We start from the raw sequence: 16,501 nt of genomic DNA on the forward strand, positions 1-16,501 counted from the left end.
TTCTAGAAACAATAACTCCAATGATTAGGGTCCTGTCGCAACTCGTGATTGCGGAAAACATAATTTAAATTTAAAATATCAGAATTCAATTTTTTTTTTTTTTTTTTTTTGTCTTTTCTTTACACAATGGCAGCACATATGTTTACGGAATTTCGTTCAATTTCATTCAGTAGTTTTTGCTCTAGAGCAACCACTAAAAACTTGTCACACACATATAGGGGTTGCCCAAATGAAAAGTAAGCAAGTTGAATAAAAATAATTTCTTTTAATGTAAATCAAAATAAATCGTTATGGGCGTTGATGCACAGGTCCCAGCGTTGCAGCAGCAGGTCGATGTCCTCGATGTAGAAAGATCGGGGCTGATTCCTAAAGAAGTCACGCACGGCTTCCTTCACTTCATCGTCCGAATGGAAACGTTTCCCCTGTCCCAATGGGCCCAAAGAAGTGAAAGTCACAGGTTGACAGGTTCGGACTATACGCGAGTGCTCCAAAACTTTTCTACGGAAAATTTGTTTAGGGTCGTCTGGGTTTCCTGGTATGATCTTCGTGCCCAATAGTGTGAACCGTTCCTTTACTCACGTTGAGATCGTCACTTTTATCACGGGTCTAATCTTTCGATTAGCTCGGATCATTTCATTAACGAAGGCAATGGAAACATTGGTGATTGCGATGTTTGCTTGGCCCGGTCTCGGCAGTTCTAATGTCGTTTGCTGCTCTTAACCGTACCACCGCGCTTTCCGATCTGGACGCATTTATGGATAGCACGATTTTCCTTTTGTACTATTTCCTCTACTGCTAAAAGGTTTAACTACTGAACGGCATTTGAAATGCATACCTCATACCATTCTTTATATACTTGTGCAGTAGCGCTCTAATTGAATTATTCTTTCTGATGTTATTGCACGCATCCACTTTTCATTTGGGCAACCCTTATACAAACGCACAGACATACATTTTACAAAAATGTTCAAAAGGACTCGGTACACTTCAAAACGTGTAAAATATAGAAAGAAGTGAAAATGTAATAAGCAAAGATTTTTCCTGAAACCAGATATTCGTATAGTTTCTTAGGGAAAAAGAGAGGTAGAGAAACAATTATCTATAGCATTGCCTCTTGTGTGAATTACACAGGCCTACATTTTTTTTCTTCATGAAAAAGTGTTTCAATTTTAATAGGTGCCCTATAGTAAATGGGGTGTGCTGATCACGAATCTGAGCTTAATTACTTCCAGCACGTCAGGTTTCCAAGAAAAGTGTGTTTGAAATTTTTCATAGAAACTACCAAAAATGCTGAGAGAATATTCATTGAAACTATATTTAGTAGAAAATTCCTACAAAATTAAGTTGTTCACAAAAAAAAAAAAAAAAAAAGTTTTTTTTTTCGCTTTTTCTTCATTGGTTTTGTTGTTTGAACTTTCATCTGATGATTGCTGTTGCATGTTGGATGGTTGGGAAAAGTGGAAGCATGAGAATTCTTAGTCAATGAGGTACAGGTCGTGCAGCAGACGGTAAATCAGGATACTGAATTGTATTTTTCGAATTGAAACCCTTGACATAGCAGGAGCAAAAGTAACAGTCGTCTCCATGGTTTTTTGGATCTCTTTACGAGTATACCATAGAAATGACGAAAGGTGAAGAGCTACATATACCTTTTGTCAATTTTCTCAGTAGCTAAGCACACTTTGTGTAGAGCCCAACGTTTGTCCTGATCACCAAGCTTTACGCCTAAGTAAGCGTGATAAGCTTTCTTAATAAATACTGTTACGTTTCGTTGAGCTTTGTTATCGTTAAATCACCACACACGTAACAAAATGTATCAGGACTGTTTTTACACTTTCTTGATGACATTATAACGCACTAAACACTCAGAAAACAAAACACAACTTGGTGCTACAAACAACTGATGCTAACTATTTCGTGAACAACTACTGATGCCGTCAGTTGACTTTGACAGATGTGAAAATGAAAAAGAGTTGCTACTGAAATGAAATAAACATAACATTATACTAAAATATTTTTAATTGGTGCATCAAGGCTTCATCAGGGGTCACTAGAGATTGCGTATACCAAAAATCAACTTTGTAAGTCTTCATGGGGCTCAGATACAGAGGGGTGAAGGACCCAACTTATTCCGTCATGTAAACTGTCCTTTGTCGCGTGTTTATTTTCTTTCGTCTTTCTTGGTGATGAATATTTGACTTTGTTGATGGTCAATATTTGGTTTTCTCGACGGTAGGACATTTAAAAAAATAATTTCAATGTAATTCAGGAAATATCAAGAAGGTATTTTTTTGCTTTAGTACAAAATATCTAATAAATTTTTTTTTTTAATTTTGCGAAAAATCTGGACATGATGGGCTCAAACCAAATTCATATTCAGCGTACTCGCATTAGCTAAAGACACTTATCAAATTCAAAACACCAAAAAACATGTAATCCTGTGTTATTTAAAAGTTTGAAGGAGCATCCCAAAATAATTTTTAAATACGTCACGATGTATTTGTGTATCTTAAACTTACCGATATTGCAGCAATTTCTTCAACACTGGGAACATTTTTTCTTCCACCATATTTGAAAGTCTTCCTTAAGTTTTGCAAACATACCATAGCAGTTCCTTGATAGAAAAAAAAATATGTATATATAGCACAGCACTCTAAATAAAATCTCTAAACCTCCAAATAAAAATATAAGTAGTTGCATAATTACCGTGGTAAGCTCTTCTTTTGTCATAAGCAGCTGTTTCTAAGTACTTGAACAGGTAAGGTTTGAGAGCATCAGAACATTCGAAATAAGATGCTACTATGGAGAATAACCGCCAACCTCGCTGGCAACTATCTCTGCAATAAATTTGTTTTATTTATTTTTTAACAAAACATTGTTATAATATTAGGTATTTTTCCGTTAAAAGGGTTGCCATTTGACATTCTACTCAAAACCACAATATCAATCAAAATATGCCGCTGGTAGACTTTTGGCGATTTCTTAAAAACTTCTTGCATGACTTACCACAAAATGCCAAGTGGTGTCCTTTAAACGGAAAAGTACTAACTTATTTATACATTGTTTGATAAAATGTATTGAGTTTAATGTATACCACACTCCTCTTCCAGAAATAAAATTTGCAACACAAATAAAATACTTCCATTCACTGAAACTGTAAAATAAAAAATAATTACTTACGGTTTAGGACTTTTGTTATTTGTTGTCTGTTTCATCAACTGACAGTACACTTCGTCCCTCAGCTGAGGATATTTATGGCAAGTCTGTAAAGAAAAACGCAATCATTGTTTTTTCATTTAAATAAAGGTGAAAAGCAGTTGAAATTATCGCAATGTAGAATACTCCAAATTGACGAGAAACAAAATTCCATTGCTGAAATTCAATCAGTTGCTGTTGAAAGAATGTAATTCAACGTAAGTCAATTTACGATCACCACAAACAGACGTTGTTTGCCCTTGAGATGCATTTATGGTCATCACGAAAGCTTAACAAATCGGAAATTGACGGCTTCTAAATCATGGGAGATTTTGACGCAATTAATGAAAGACGTGGAATTAGGACGATTTTTCCTTTAAACTTTCCCATCAATATTGTTGCTTCGAGAACATTTCCGGTGATCCTTTTGTTGACGAAACGTGACCCGTTACATAATGTAAGTGGGTTTAAATTACGGGGAAGAGTAATCGCTGAAGCAACTTTCAACCGAAGATTATGTGGGCATTTCTGGTATATATCGAGGGAACTAAAACATTCAGAGGTTCAAAAATTTTAATTAAAATGAATAAATTAGATCAAAATTTAGGAATATATTAATTAACAATTAGCAAATTAAAAAATCAAATAAAAAAAACAAATAAATAAAGTAAAATAATATAAAATAAAAATAGATAAATAAAATAAAATGCAAGCAAGAAATACACGTTTCTGAGGTGAAATGAAGATTTTTTTTCTAGTAACAATGATAATAATATCCAAACGATATCTTGCATAATTATAACCCAACGCACAGTTATAATTATAAAAATCATTCATAGAAATTTAAAATACTACGATTATGTCATGAACATAAACAAATATGACACGGAATAGAATATGTAATTTAGAAATTGGAGCACAAGGCAATCTACCGGGTCGTTTAATAGAATGTATAATCTAGAAATCGGAACACATCGCCATCTACCAGGAGTCTTCGCAACCTTGATGTCAAACAATGTTCGTGAGTTGGATTGATGAATTAACTTTCACCGCCATCTATTAGGAATTCATAGAACTAAACATACACTATTATTGTACGAGAGAAGTTTTTAAAGTAAGGTCCGTTTTGAAATAAAAAAAAAGAATGAGTACAGATAGAGCAAAGAAATTTACTGCACAAAAATCTACCACACTTACGCTATATTTAGACATTGCTCCCGTGATTTTTCAAGCATTTGTCATAGCGTGGTACAGGTTTTTGTATACCTATTCGTAGAAAATTGTCACCTGTGTAGTCAACATTGGGGAACATGTTCTCTGAGTTCATTATTGGCTGTTGTGCCACAGACCACCTAGGAACTTCAGATGCCGAAACAAATGAAAGTTGCTGCAGATCAGAGGATGTTCAAAAACATCCCAGCCCAAGCCCTGTAAGAGTCCTCATGGTTGACTACCCTTATGAAAATGGTCTATAGAATTCTATAAAAAAATTCTTTAGAAATACCTATATAGAGTCTAATAGAATTATGGCCCAATTTTCTATAGGCCGTTTTCTATAGAATTCTATAGAGAAAAATTCTATAGGTTTCTATAAAATTAGTTCTATAGAATTCTGTATACTTCTTATAGAATTCTGTAGAGTTATTTTTATTGAATTCTATAGAGAAAAATTCTATAGGTTTCTATAAAATTAGTTCTATAGAATTCTGTATACTTCTTATAGAATTCTGTAGAGTTATTTTTATTGAATTCTATAGAACTGCCCTATAGAAAATTGGGCCATAATTCTATAAAACTCTATACAGGTATTTCTTATAGAGCCTCTATAGATCTTCTTATAGAGTATACAGATCTTCCTATACAGCCTCTAGATCCTATTAAGAGTCTCATAAAACACAATGACAATGCTTTACATAAACTGCACCTAAAAATATTAGGTGCAGCAATTTATTACAACGATTACACATTATTGTTAGATAAAGACACTTCATAACACTGAACAGTGGTACCATTTGGGAGTGCTAATTAAATATTAAAACCCCTACACAGGCGGCAACTTCGTACGAATAGGTATACAAAAACCTGTACCACACTATGACAATGGGGTTGTTTCCAAAATTTTACAAGTATTTTTTTCTGAAAGAGCATGCTTAAAAAAATAGGATCTGACCATTTTTTAAATAATTTATTTAAGTTTGATATTTAAAAAAAAATTCTTAAATCGTTGCGCTTTCATTGTATACACTTCTGTCGTGTGACATCACAAATGATGAAATGCCACTCAATGTTGCCATTCACAGAACAAAATATTTAATTCGCATCTTTACTCACGTGTATTGGCAACAATATGGTTGATAACAAGCGTAGAGCGCAATTTTAATTCGTTAATTGATTATCATAACGTGGAAACGCAGTAGAAAGATGCGCCAAATTGCATCATTTGTGACGTCATAAAGACCACGCCTTGTTTGAAAAATCGGACATTTTAAAAAATTAATTAAAAAAAAAGAACTGCTGGGAAAATGAAAGTATTTTCTGGGTCCACGTCTTCTTTTTTTCTTGCTTATTCTATCCACTTCAATGACTAAAAGTAGTACTTTTGACTGAAGGAAACCACCCCATTGCTTGGAAAATCACGGAAGCAATGTCGAAAAATAGTGTAAGGGTGGTAGATTTCTGTGCAGTAAATTTCTTGCTCTACCCCCCCTCCCCCTGTACTCGTTCTTTTTTTTTTTTCAAAATGGACCTTACTTTAAAAACACGCCTCCTACATATGCTAGTTACTTAAAAAGAAAAAAAAAATCTGATGAGGAATATGATGTTAAAACAAAAGAGTCTCAACTTACCACTAGAATAGTATAAACACAATCTACTTCTATTTGGTTTTTGGTCATTGGATAGTCACCCATGTACCTCATTATTGCTGGAATGAAGAAAGTTTTAAAGTTTTAATAGCAAACATGCAATATTGCAAACTAAAAGACCGTAAAGTCAAAGAATATTAAATAAAAAACCGTTTTTTATTTCATTCAGGAAGTAGAAAATCAAAATTAACTAAGCAAATACTTTTTATATTTATCATAGAAATGAGAGTTGGACAATCATTTATTTATTTTATTATTATTATTATTTTTTTGCAAGTAATTTGTATGGAATATGCATTGTATGTGACTCCCGAACCCACGGCAAAATAATAAAGTTATATTTCTCGGAGGTGCAATGTCTGGTGCTGCAATACGCAGCTGTGAAAACATTACAGTTGTTAAGCTTTAAAACTGAATGTTTCACGATAGTGAAATTCACTCATAACATTTTTACAGTCGTTTCAAAACCACACACGCTAGAATGCCAAAAAGCGATAAAAATTAAAACTTGAAATTTAGACGAAAGGTACAACATGAAACAAAAGCTTCACCAAAACTTTCGCTGTAGTTTGAAAATTATGATCTCGGAAATTTAATAAAGAAAATTAATGAAATAAAAATAAATAAAAATCTGAAACCTATAATATTTTTTTGTTTAAAAATGTTCACAGCGTTTTCACTCATTTTGGGAAATGAAATTATCCGATTTTTAAAGAAAATATTCCATAAAATTCTAATTTTGTTTTTTTAGGGTTTTCCAAATGAATCTAAAATTTGCTTTCATTTGAAACGTAAGCAAAAACAAACAATTAAGCGTTTTAGTGCCAGAACTGTAACATTAGCATCTTTTCATTCGTTCTGAAAAATAACCTATTATCCGCAGGAGTTTATTCGCAACTCCAGAGCTCGAATACGCTACCTTGCGGTGATTAACAGTACTAAAGAAAAATGTAAAACATTCCATTCCACGTGTTTTCTCTGGAGTAAATTACAGGCTTCAGAGAGTTAATGATGTAATGTAATTTCAGAGGAATAGAAGAGAAAGCTTCAAACAAACACGATGAAAAATAACCGCCATTCACTAAGCGTCAAAGTAAGTTATAAGTTACGGCATTTGTTTGTTTTACCTTTTTCATCCGCCATTAGACAGCGGTTGCAGCGTCCCCTACTGATTAAGCCCTGGTTTCCTAGAAGCGAAATCACCGAGCTTTGACGTCGCTCTTCGGCGTGACGCTGAAATCAAAGTCAAGTGATTCCGGCGTGTCACTCACAACGCTGGTTTTGCTCGGGCGCGCATGCGCAGAAGAATCAAGTTTTCCTCTCGGCGAGAAGCGACGCCGAAGGTCGAAAGTGATAAGATAATGTTTTTCTAAGTCCAATTTCAAAAATTACCAAGTTTTTGACAAAATTAATAAATTTCCCCGACATTTTCTTGACTTATTTTGCTCAAAATAAAATTCCCTGACGAATTAATATTTTTTGAGTATGTCCTACTCCGTGGGAGCACTGAGTTTAGCAAAAAAATTAACTATTCAAACTACACTCTTTTTTCTTTTTTGAGGTACTTTCAGTTTTTTATGCTCTGCGCTTCAACTATTGGAATAGTGTTAGGAAAATGCTTAATATTATAAAACTAGAAAGTCGTCCGTCAAGGCACGACGAGTGAAAATTGCTTCTCTTCTTCTAGATTTTATCGAAGCAATTGTCCGTTTGGTGACATTTTGATAGTTGAAATTCTAACCTTAACTCCAGTGGATTAACCCTAAACTCCAGTAGATAGCATCCATTGTTGACCATTTTTTCGTTTCTTCATTCCCCAAAAATTTGTCTTACCAGTAAAACAGTTAAGTTCAGCCTTGTCACAATAACGCCTTTCCCTGCATTTTAAACATTTCCAAAACATATTATCAAATCATCATGCATGCCGTGGCGCGAGTTTCATTGTTGATGACGTCAGGAGCTTTACTCGCTCATTGGCTATTATATGTATGAGGATGACCAGTAAAACTGTTAAGTTACCAGATCTATTACTGCCTTGTCAAAATAAAGCATTTCCCTGCATGCAAAACATTACTGAATTTTCGGTGCTTCAACAATGAAATAATGCCGTCACGCATGATATGGCGCGCGAGTTTCATTGTTGGTAACGTCAGAGCGTTACTCGATCAGTGAATTGGCTATTACATGTATGAGGATTCAAGGAATTCTTACCTATGAAGCATTCCAAAGCTAGTTTGTTCAATTCTGCTGCTTCAAATTTCAAAAGTGATGCCATCAAAGGTGACTAAATAGAAAGAAAGACCATTTAGAACTATGACGTATAATTAATTTTCTTAGTATCAGTTAATTTTTTTTCAAGGGAAGCATTTATATTTATTTTGTTCTAATTGTAATAACTGACTTCATTCTGATTGATTAATCAAAATTGCTCATTGTCTTCACTTTGCCCAATGTCTGACTTTTGTCAAAATCTATTGTCTATACAATTTGTAGATAGCGAGCCGCGTGATCCTTCGCTGCGTGACCGATGAAATGCATTCGCTCGAATTGAATGTTATGTATTGTCTGCCATTATTCTTTTGCATGCATGCAAAAAAATAAGGGATGAATGCACACATGAATTCATTTTATTTTCATTGATTTTCTTTTTTTTTTTTTTTTGCTTTGCTTTAGGTATTTATATTTTCAGACGATAATGCTCAACTTAGGGATATTTTTTTTATTCATTAATTTTTCATCGGCAATTTATTTCGAATTGCATAGTCACAGGTTATTTTATCATTTAAATTTAAACGTTTAGTTTCCGTTCTTTTGAGAGATTTTAAAAGGCATTTAAACCAGATGCTTTTTTTCCTTTTAAGAGGGAATCTTGACGGACAGTTGTCATCATTATATCGGAATTTTTTTATTACTTAATGAAATACACTTGAAATTCGGTTAAGTGTACACATTTCAATTAACGATACATAATTTTTTTTTTATTTTGGAGTGGGAAGAAACATTTGCATGCGTTTCAAAGAGCTCTTTTTAAAGCTTTATAGTACGAGCATAGCCGTGCGGGAGCGGCTAGAAATATTCATATGTGCAATTATCTTTTGACCCCCATATTTGGGCATTTATGTAAAAATTGTTTGAAAAAAAAAAAAAACTAACCCAATTTTTGTTTTCAAACTAGAGGCTAAACCTTTTCGGGACTAAAACAAACAACATGTGAAATTTTCAGCTGATTCGGCTCAAGTTTTGCACGCTCAAATAAACAGACGCTTATTGTAGACTTAGTTTTATAGTATGTAAAGATAAAATTAACGTGAAATATATTACTTAGTCAAAATTGAAGCAAATTGTGTACCACAGTTTTTTTTGTGTTATCCAACTATGTTGTAAAATCGAGCATGCTTGCGTGCACTACAGATTTACAGTAGACACTGGTTTTACGTGGGGGTTTCGTTCTGCGGAAATGAAGCATCAATCGAAACCACCTAAATTGAGACCTAATACCAGTGTTAAAATAGGGGTTTGGTGCCGTAGATAACAAAATACTTCATTCTAGTCATGACTACTTGTATAATAAGTTAATTGTGTACTTATATCGACTTTTATGCACAACATGCATAAAGAAAACATACACTAATTTCGTGTTCTGTTGGCAGTCATTAAAAATTTTTCTCTGTAATTCTTTGCAGAGCATTAAAGCATCCATGATCATTTGAGCCACATTTCCATGATAGAATCTTCCTCCACTAACAAATCAGAAAGATCATTTCTATTGTCTAGGAATGGCTCAAAATTTTCAATTTGAAAGTTTTTGGTTGTGCGTCACCGACATCGGTATCCTCGTTGGTTTTGGCCTCCTTTGTCACTCTTAAAAGCTCTTCTTCCAGTGAGTTCTGAACTGCAAGAGTTTAATAACTTTACTTCTGGAAAGAGCTCTGGAACCAATCGCATAAAATGTGTCCAGTGACCCAAGCTCGATTATTAGCACGCCAAAATGCAGTTTATTTCGTGTAATCTGAAATCTTTAGAAGTTTGGATCTTGAAAGAGGGGAAATTATTATTATTATTATTATTTTGCATTGCCGCATCCGCGTAAAACCGAAACTCATCCGCGTAAAATAAAATAAAGGTGTCAAATCTTAACCGTGTATAATCGAAACCGCGTAAATTAAACCCGCGTAAAACGAGGGTCTACTGTACTTTTTAATGAAATATATGAACCATCACGTGCGAGACAAAGGATTGACTTTTTCGTGGAATGGCACACATGCACCGAGCATACGATGAACAGGAGCTTATTGGACAGCTTTATACTTTACATTAAAGATTAGAGCAATGGTTCTGAACCGAGGGTGCACGGTGATTGAAGATAATAGATATAGAAAATTATATTGATGAAGTTAGAATTTAGGTATGGGTATGACAAAAGTGAGTAATATCGAGTGATTCTGCACTGAAAGAAAATAGCTTATTAACTTCTGGATTGCCTCACAGATGGCACTACTGAAATCCCTTACTTTCTTTTGTTAGATTTGCTGCTTTTACTGTCATCTATGAGTGAAATAGCTAACTAAAATTTAGACTAGTTGCTAAAATAGTACCATTATGATATGCTTGTCAAAGTGAAATGACTTTTAGTGCTTTGAAACATTTATATATGGAAAAGTTAAGAAACGGGAAATAATTGAAGAATAACTAGGTGCACTAAACCAATTTTATTGCATAGTAGAAGGTATTCTTTTAACTACCAGTTATACTTATAATGTATAGTTAATATATATGTTTAAATCAGTGTTTGTATGTCTCCGGTGATTCTGCTAAGTTCACATTCATGTTAGTCACTCTGATGATCTCAGAGGGGCCCTATAAATCAGAACTTCAAACGTAACTGTTAAAAGCGGTGCAAATGTCGTATAATTAAGCAGAATGGCAGCGAGAGAGGCTAAAATGCATGAGTCATAGAGCTCGCTCGCTTAGTAGTACCCTGCATACTCGAAACAACAATTAGAGGCTAATTTCTTTCTTTAAATGATCTACCCGCTCTGCTTTTGTTTAAGAATCAGGTGTGCCCACCTAGGGGAGGACGGGGGGGGGGGGGGGGGGGGCGGAGGAGTCATGGCGCAGACTGCACTATTGAAATTTTTAAAGGGGTTGCTTTGAGGGGCATTTTTGTCATTTGGGAGGGGGGGGGGGGACCTGTAAGAATTGTACAGAACAATCAAGCAGATTGCATAGGGGCCATGAATTAATTACGTAAGGATGATTTTGGCAATTTTTGAGCTCCCCTCTCCCCATGTAAGAGGGTGCATAAGGTTTTTCAAACCCCTCCCCCCCTATTCTTACGTAAGATTAAATTTCGTTTTTCAGAACAATAAAATACTGAATCTTACATCACTGGAATCGTTATCAAGTTCACTATTATTAAATAAAACCCTTTTGTAAAAAGAAATATTTACTAAAAAGTTGGAAGCTAGACTGAATGTTTTTTTGACATCTTTTTGTATATGATGCGATGCTAATAAAAATAAAGCATGCTATACAAAGTGCGATTCTTTTATTATATTTTACACTATTTATTCTTGGTAAAACAAATAAAAAACAGCTCATCCTAATACGTTTTTTACCTTCCGGACGCAAATGAAATAAGATCCCTGCCAAACCACTTGACCGCGCGATTTCTAATGTAAAATGTCGACTTGGAAAACTTTAACGTAAGAATGTGTTTGACACCCCCCCCCTCAAAGTAAGGGTATGTAGAGATTTCTCCAACCCTTTCCCCCTTCGGGATCCTTACGTAATTAATGAATGTCCCCTTATTGCTCTCACTTTGAAATCAGAAGTGCCGTAAGGGGCAAACTACTGTCTTTTTGACTGGCCCGGCCAATCATAGGAAGTTCTTCCTTGAAAATCCAATCGAAAAATATTCACACAAACTTTATTTTTACGTCAAAATTCATCGAAAATTCAGCTCTATTTTTGGCACATAAGTTAAAATTCAGTCAAAAACTTCAATGATTTGAAAAAAAAAACAATGAACTTTGACACAAGAAAATACGTTACATCTGTGACGTGGTCGAAGCAAAAAGTCAAACAGTCTTTTCACTACAAAATTATCTACGGATATTATACGGTTACTCAAATTTTTTATGATTGTTCAAAACATTTCTATTTATCGATAAATATAAGAGTTTAAAGAAAAAAAAATCAAATTATGCTCCGAAAACTATGAATAGGTTGAAAGAATAGTCATAACGAATAACATTTAGCGCCATTTCAGAAGTTTTTCAACAGTATTAAAATTTTATGATAAAATATACAAAATGTTTAATTCTAAAGACTTTCTATAAACTTCGTTCGCGCTAAAAAGCATGAAATAAAATAAGTAGATGATTTCTTAATTAATGCATTAAAAATTTGTAGTTGATTTCAATATCTTTATATTTAGGGTAATTCTAAAGCAGGCAATAAAATTTAAATTTAACAGTGTAATGTTAATTCACGCGTGTAAAAAGGTTTCATTTTTGCGACCGTCAATATTTTCCTGTATATAAGGCTTTTCCATGAAATTCTAACTACTGAAAGATCTTTATTTAGGGAATTTGTGATAAAAATCGGGAGACATTCACTTCATTAGGAAGTTTGAGAAAATACATCGAAATGTGGGAGTTTCCCGAGCGAATAGGGAGAATTGACAGCTATGCGATTTCATCAATCAGGTGTGCCCACAGGGGGGGGAGGGAGGAATATGGCGCAAGGTGCGCCATCAAAATTTTTGGGGGAGATTTTTAAATTTTTAAAATTTATTTATTTAAATTTATTTGCTGATTTATTTTTAATTTATTTATTTTATTTTATTATGTTTATATTTCTTTTCATTTAATAATTTAGTTTGTGCAAACGAATAGGGAGAATTGACAGCTATGCGATTTCATCAATCAGGGGTGCCCACAGGGGGGAGGGGGAGGAATATGGCGCAAGGTGCGCCATCAAAACTTTTGGAAATGATTTTTAAATTTTTAAAATTTATTTATTTAAATTTATTTATTGATTTGTTTTTAATTTAAGTTATTTACTTTATTTTATTTTATTATGTTTATATTTCTTTTTATTTAATAATTTAGTTTGTGTGAATATGTGTGATTGGCGTAGCACAGAAATTTTCTAATATAATAATGATAATAATATAATTAAAAATAAAGGAAAAAACAAATAAATAAAAAATATTCTAAAAACAAAAATTATTAAAACACATTTAAAAAAAATGAATGAAATAAAAAAGAGGTAGAAAATAAAAAAAAGGAAAGAGGGTTGAGAAAAAATTGGGGCAGGGGGGGGGGAATTGCGCCATTGCACTTGGTGGGGGAGGATGGGCACAGCTGTTATCAAAATTTTCAAGCGAACACAGTTTCAATGCATTGTATTTGGCCTTGTTACCTTCGTGTACTTGACCATGTCCGCCAGTTCCTTCCACGTCCAGTCAGAGGTGTCTTTGCCCTTTTTGCTTTTGCTTTTCTTCGACTTCAGGCTCTCGATGAGTTTGATGGAACCTCGAATGGAACCGTCACGGGTGCGTAGCATTTCATACCTGTGAGCAGAACACTTTTTAACGACGGAAGAAAAAATTAAAATCATTTTAACTGCTGCAAAATCCAGATGTCTTCGTGTCAAAAAGAAAACTGTGGGACAATTCCTTCACTTTTTATTGACTTAATGAAGAAATCAGGACCTAAATTTCGTCTAAGCCTAAAAAAGTTCGAACTAAAACCTAAAATTACTCCCGCCGTAATTAAGTTAGAGCATTGAAACAAATTATTTAGAACCCTTTTGAACGGTACATAATATTAATATGTGCAAGTAATTTTTCTCTCCCATATTCAGGAATTTATGTAAAATTTGGGCCTAAATTGGAATAAAAAAGAACTATTTATAGGATTTTTTTTCGAATCATAGCCTATGTCACTAAGTAAGAAAGCACCTTTCATGTAGTGAAGGAATTTTTCAAATAGGTGCAGGGGTTTCGGAGATGACCTCGAACATATGAACACACAAAAATCCGCCACAAAAATCCGCCCTCTCTCTTTATAATATTAGTACAGATTTGTAAAGAAATAATAATTTAAATCGTTGAAAGAAAGTTATGCATATGGCTATTCCTCTGAAAATGGTCATTTCCTCCCTCACATAACAGTTCTTGTATTTCATTTAAAAGAAATAATTTAAAAAGGAAATTTTTGCTTAAGGAGTCCCACATGCGTATGTGATTTCCTTAAGTCACGAAATTTTGTTCACTACCTTTTTAAATTTTTACTTTTAATGAAATGTATGAGGCGTCACGTGCGGAACAAAGTGACCGTTTTTAGAGGATTGGCCCCAAACATTTTTAGAGGGGAAAAAAAGGATGTATGGAGAAAATATAGCTGAGAAGTTAATAATAAAAAAAAAAAAAAAAAACTCAAACTGTAGTAAAAGAAGGTGCAAAAACTCCATCTACTTAATGGCCCTGCTTGAAAACCCTGATGCATTAGTGCGCTAAAGGAATTAAATAATATTTTCTTCTCTAGAGAATGGTTTAATTTCCAAATTTCAAACCTTTTTATCATCAATAAAAATTCTGGAAGAAAAAAATGGATGTATGGAGAAAATGCAGCAAAAGAAGCTATTTGAAAAAATCAACATAATCCACAAGCAATTAACAAAACAAAAAGTAAAAATTCCCCCAAATTAATGATTCTACTCAAACACCAAGAGATATCGTTGTGATGTAAAATGGTTAAATACAAATAAACTCCCGATTATTCGTGGAATAGGGCAGCACGATAGCCGCAGATAATCCATAAAGATAAAAAACGATGGTTGCGTAATGCAATAACTTAAAAAAAAAAAAAAAAAAAAAAAAAAAATCAGCGATACTGGCATAGATTAAAACTACAGCTAAACTACGATATCAGTGTACAGTAAACTTCCGATTATCCGTGGAATTGGGTGGCACAAGTGCGGCGGATAATAAAAATCACGGGTAAACCGCAAAAAGACTAAAATGACGGACAAATAAGGTATAAATTTCCTCAAAAAACTTAGCAGCATTGATGCATGATACTCTCAACAAACAATGAAAATATACGCAGTACACCGCCAGCTAAGTCATTTCCAGCCGAAGACTGCAGTTTCGTGCTTATTAGCACTCATCAGTCCGACATAGGAAAGTGACTGTGGTGGAGGTGGAAAACCTCTTAAGGAAGCCAGGAGTGCCAAACAAACTGGTAGCTAATATAGAATTAGCACAGACCAAATGTTTGGCTAAATGCTAATTCTATATTAGCTACCAGTTTGTTTGGCACTCTTGGCTTCGTTAAGAGGTTTTCCATCTCTAGCACAGTCACTTTCCTATGCCGGGCTGATAAGTGCTAATAAGCAAGCACGAAACTGCAGTTCTCGGCTGGATTGACTGAGCTGACGGTGTATTGCATGTATTTCTGCCTTAGCCCTGTTTAATGGACGGTTATATACTGAACAATGAAAATATATACAGAACAGTGAAAATTTTTTGTATTTTTGCACAACAGAACTTAACATCAATATAGAAAAAGTGTATGTACGATGAAGAAATCACAAAAAATATATAAATTAATCAAACAAAAAAAAACTTAGTTACAATTTGTTATTTTTCGACCGAAGAAAAAAAAAAACCAGCCATTGCTATTTGCTTTTAGCTGCGAAAATACTTGCTTCTGATTGCCGATTGACTCGCGGATAATCCGCTCCACGGATAATCGGGAGTTTACTGTATGTAAAAAAATGTGTGTTAGAGTTAAATAAAAATTGCTCACTATTGTTTACACACATACGCGAGGAAATCACGCAAACTGATAAACTGAAACAGATGAGGCTGGGTTACACCAAAATTATTAACCTTATTAGGGAAAGAGAGGGGAATTTTTTTCGAATAAAACTGGTCTAGTCACTCATTTACGCGCGCAAGTAGTGTAAATCTAGAAATCAGTAAGTAGTGCAGATCTAAAGCAGTAAGCAGTATACAACTAAAAATTAGTTAGTAGTGAAGATCCAGTAAGGGTGTATATCTGAAAATCGCGTTTCAACGAGTCAGGTTTCGGTGAACTTGGAAGGTTTTATGTCGTGGGAGGGAGGGAACAAATATGATTGTCTAAAAATATTATGTTCACTTGTAAAGTTAAAATGGCTGCATTTATCTACAATCAGAAAAAAGTTATTGTTATTCTTATTACTGTTATTATTATTACTTATTGATTTATTTTTTAGAAAATGTGAAAAAAAGTGGATTATCCGCACGTGGATAATCGAGAGTTAACTGTAGTTCATATTCCTCTGAAGAAGGGTTTCATTTCCGAACAACAAGTCTGTCATTAGTATGAACCTAAGTAATAAAGGAATGTATGGGAGAAATACAACGAAGAATATGCACTGTATAT

The 16,501-nt window shown here is 33.9% G+C and overlaps 1 protein-coding gene across 1 annotated transcript in view; it reads right to left on the bottom strand.

Moving 5' to 3' along the window:
- The window catches only part of LOC129228703 (unconventional myosin-XV-like), a 261,173-nt gene that overhangs the window by 18,388 nt on the left and 226,284 nt on the right, over window positions 1–16,501 (bottom strand). Inside the window, exons 49-54 of the mRNA XM_054863387.1 lie at window positions 13,488–13,638; window positions 8,271–8,343; window positions 6,042–6,118; window positions 3,181–3,263; window positions 2,707–2,837; window positions 2,520–2,614 (exon numbers count right to left, since the gene is read on the bottom strand). Of these exons, the coding sequence (XP_054719362.1) occupies window positions 2,520–2,614; window positions 2,707–2,837; window positions 3,181–3,263; window positions 6,042–6,118; window positions 8,271–8,343; window positions 13,488–13,638 (610 nt within the window). The remainder of the gene's footprint in view (window positions 1–2,519; window positions 2,615–2,706; window positions 2,838–3,180; window positions 3,264–6,041; window positions 6,119–8,270; window positions 8,344–13,487; window positions 13,639–16,501) is intronic.

The sequence above is a fragment of the Uloborus diversus genome, chromosome 8 (genome assembly GCF_026930045.1).
Source record: "Uloborus diversus isolate 005 chromosome 8, Udiv.v.3.1, whole genome shotgun sequence".
Lineage (NCBI taxonomy): Eukaryota > Metazoa > Arthropoda > Arachnida > Araneae > Uloboridae > Uloborus > Uloborus diversus.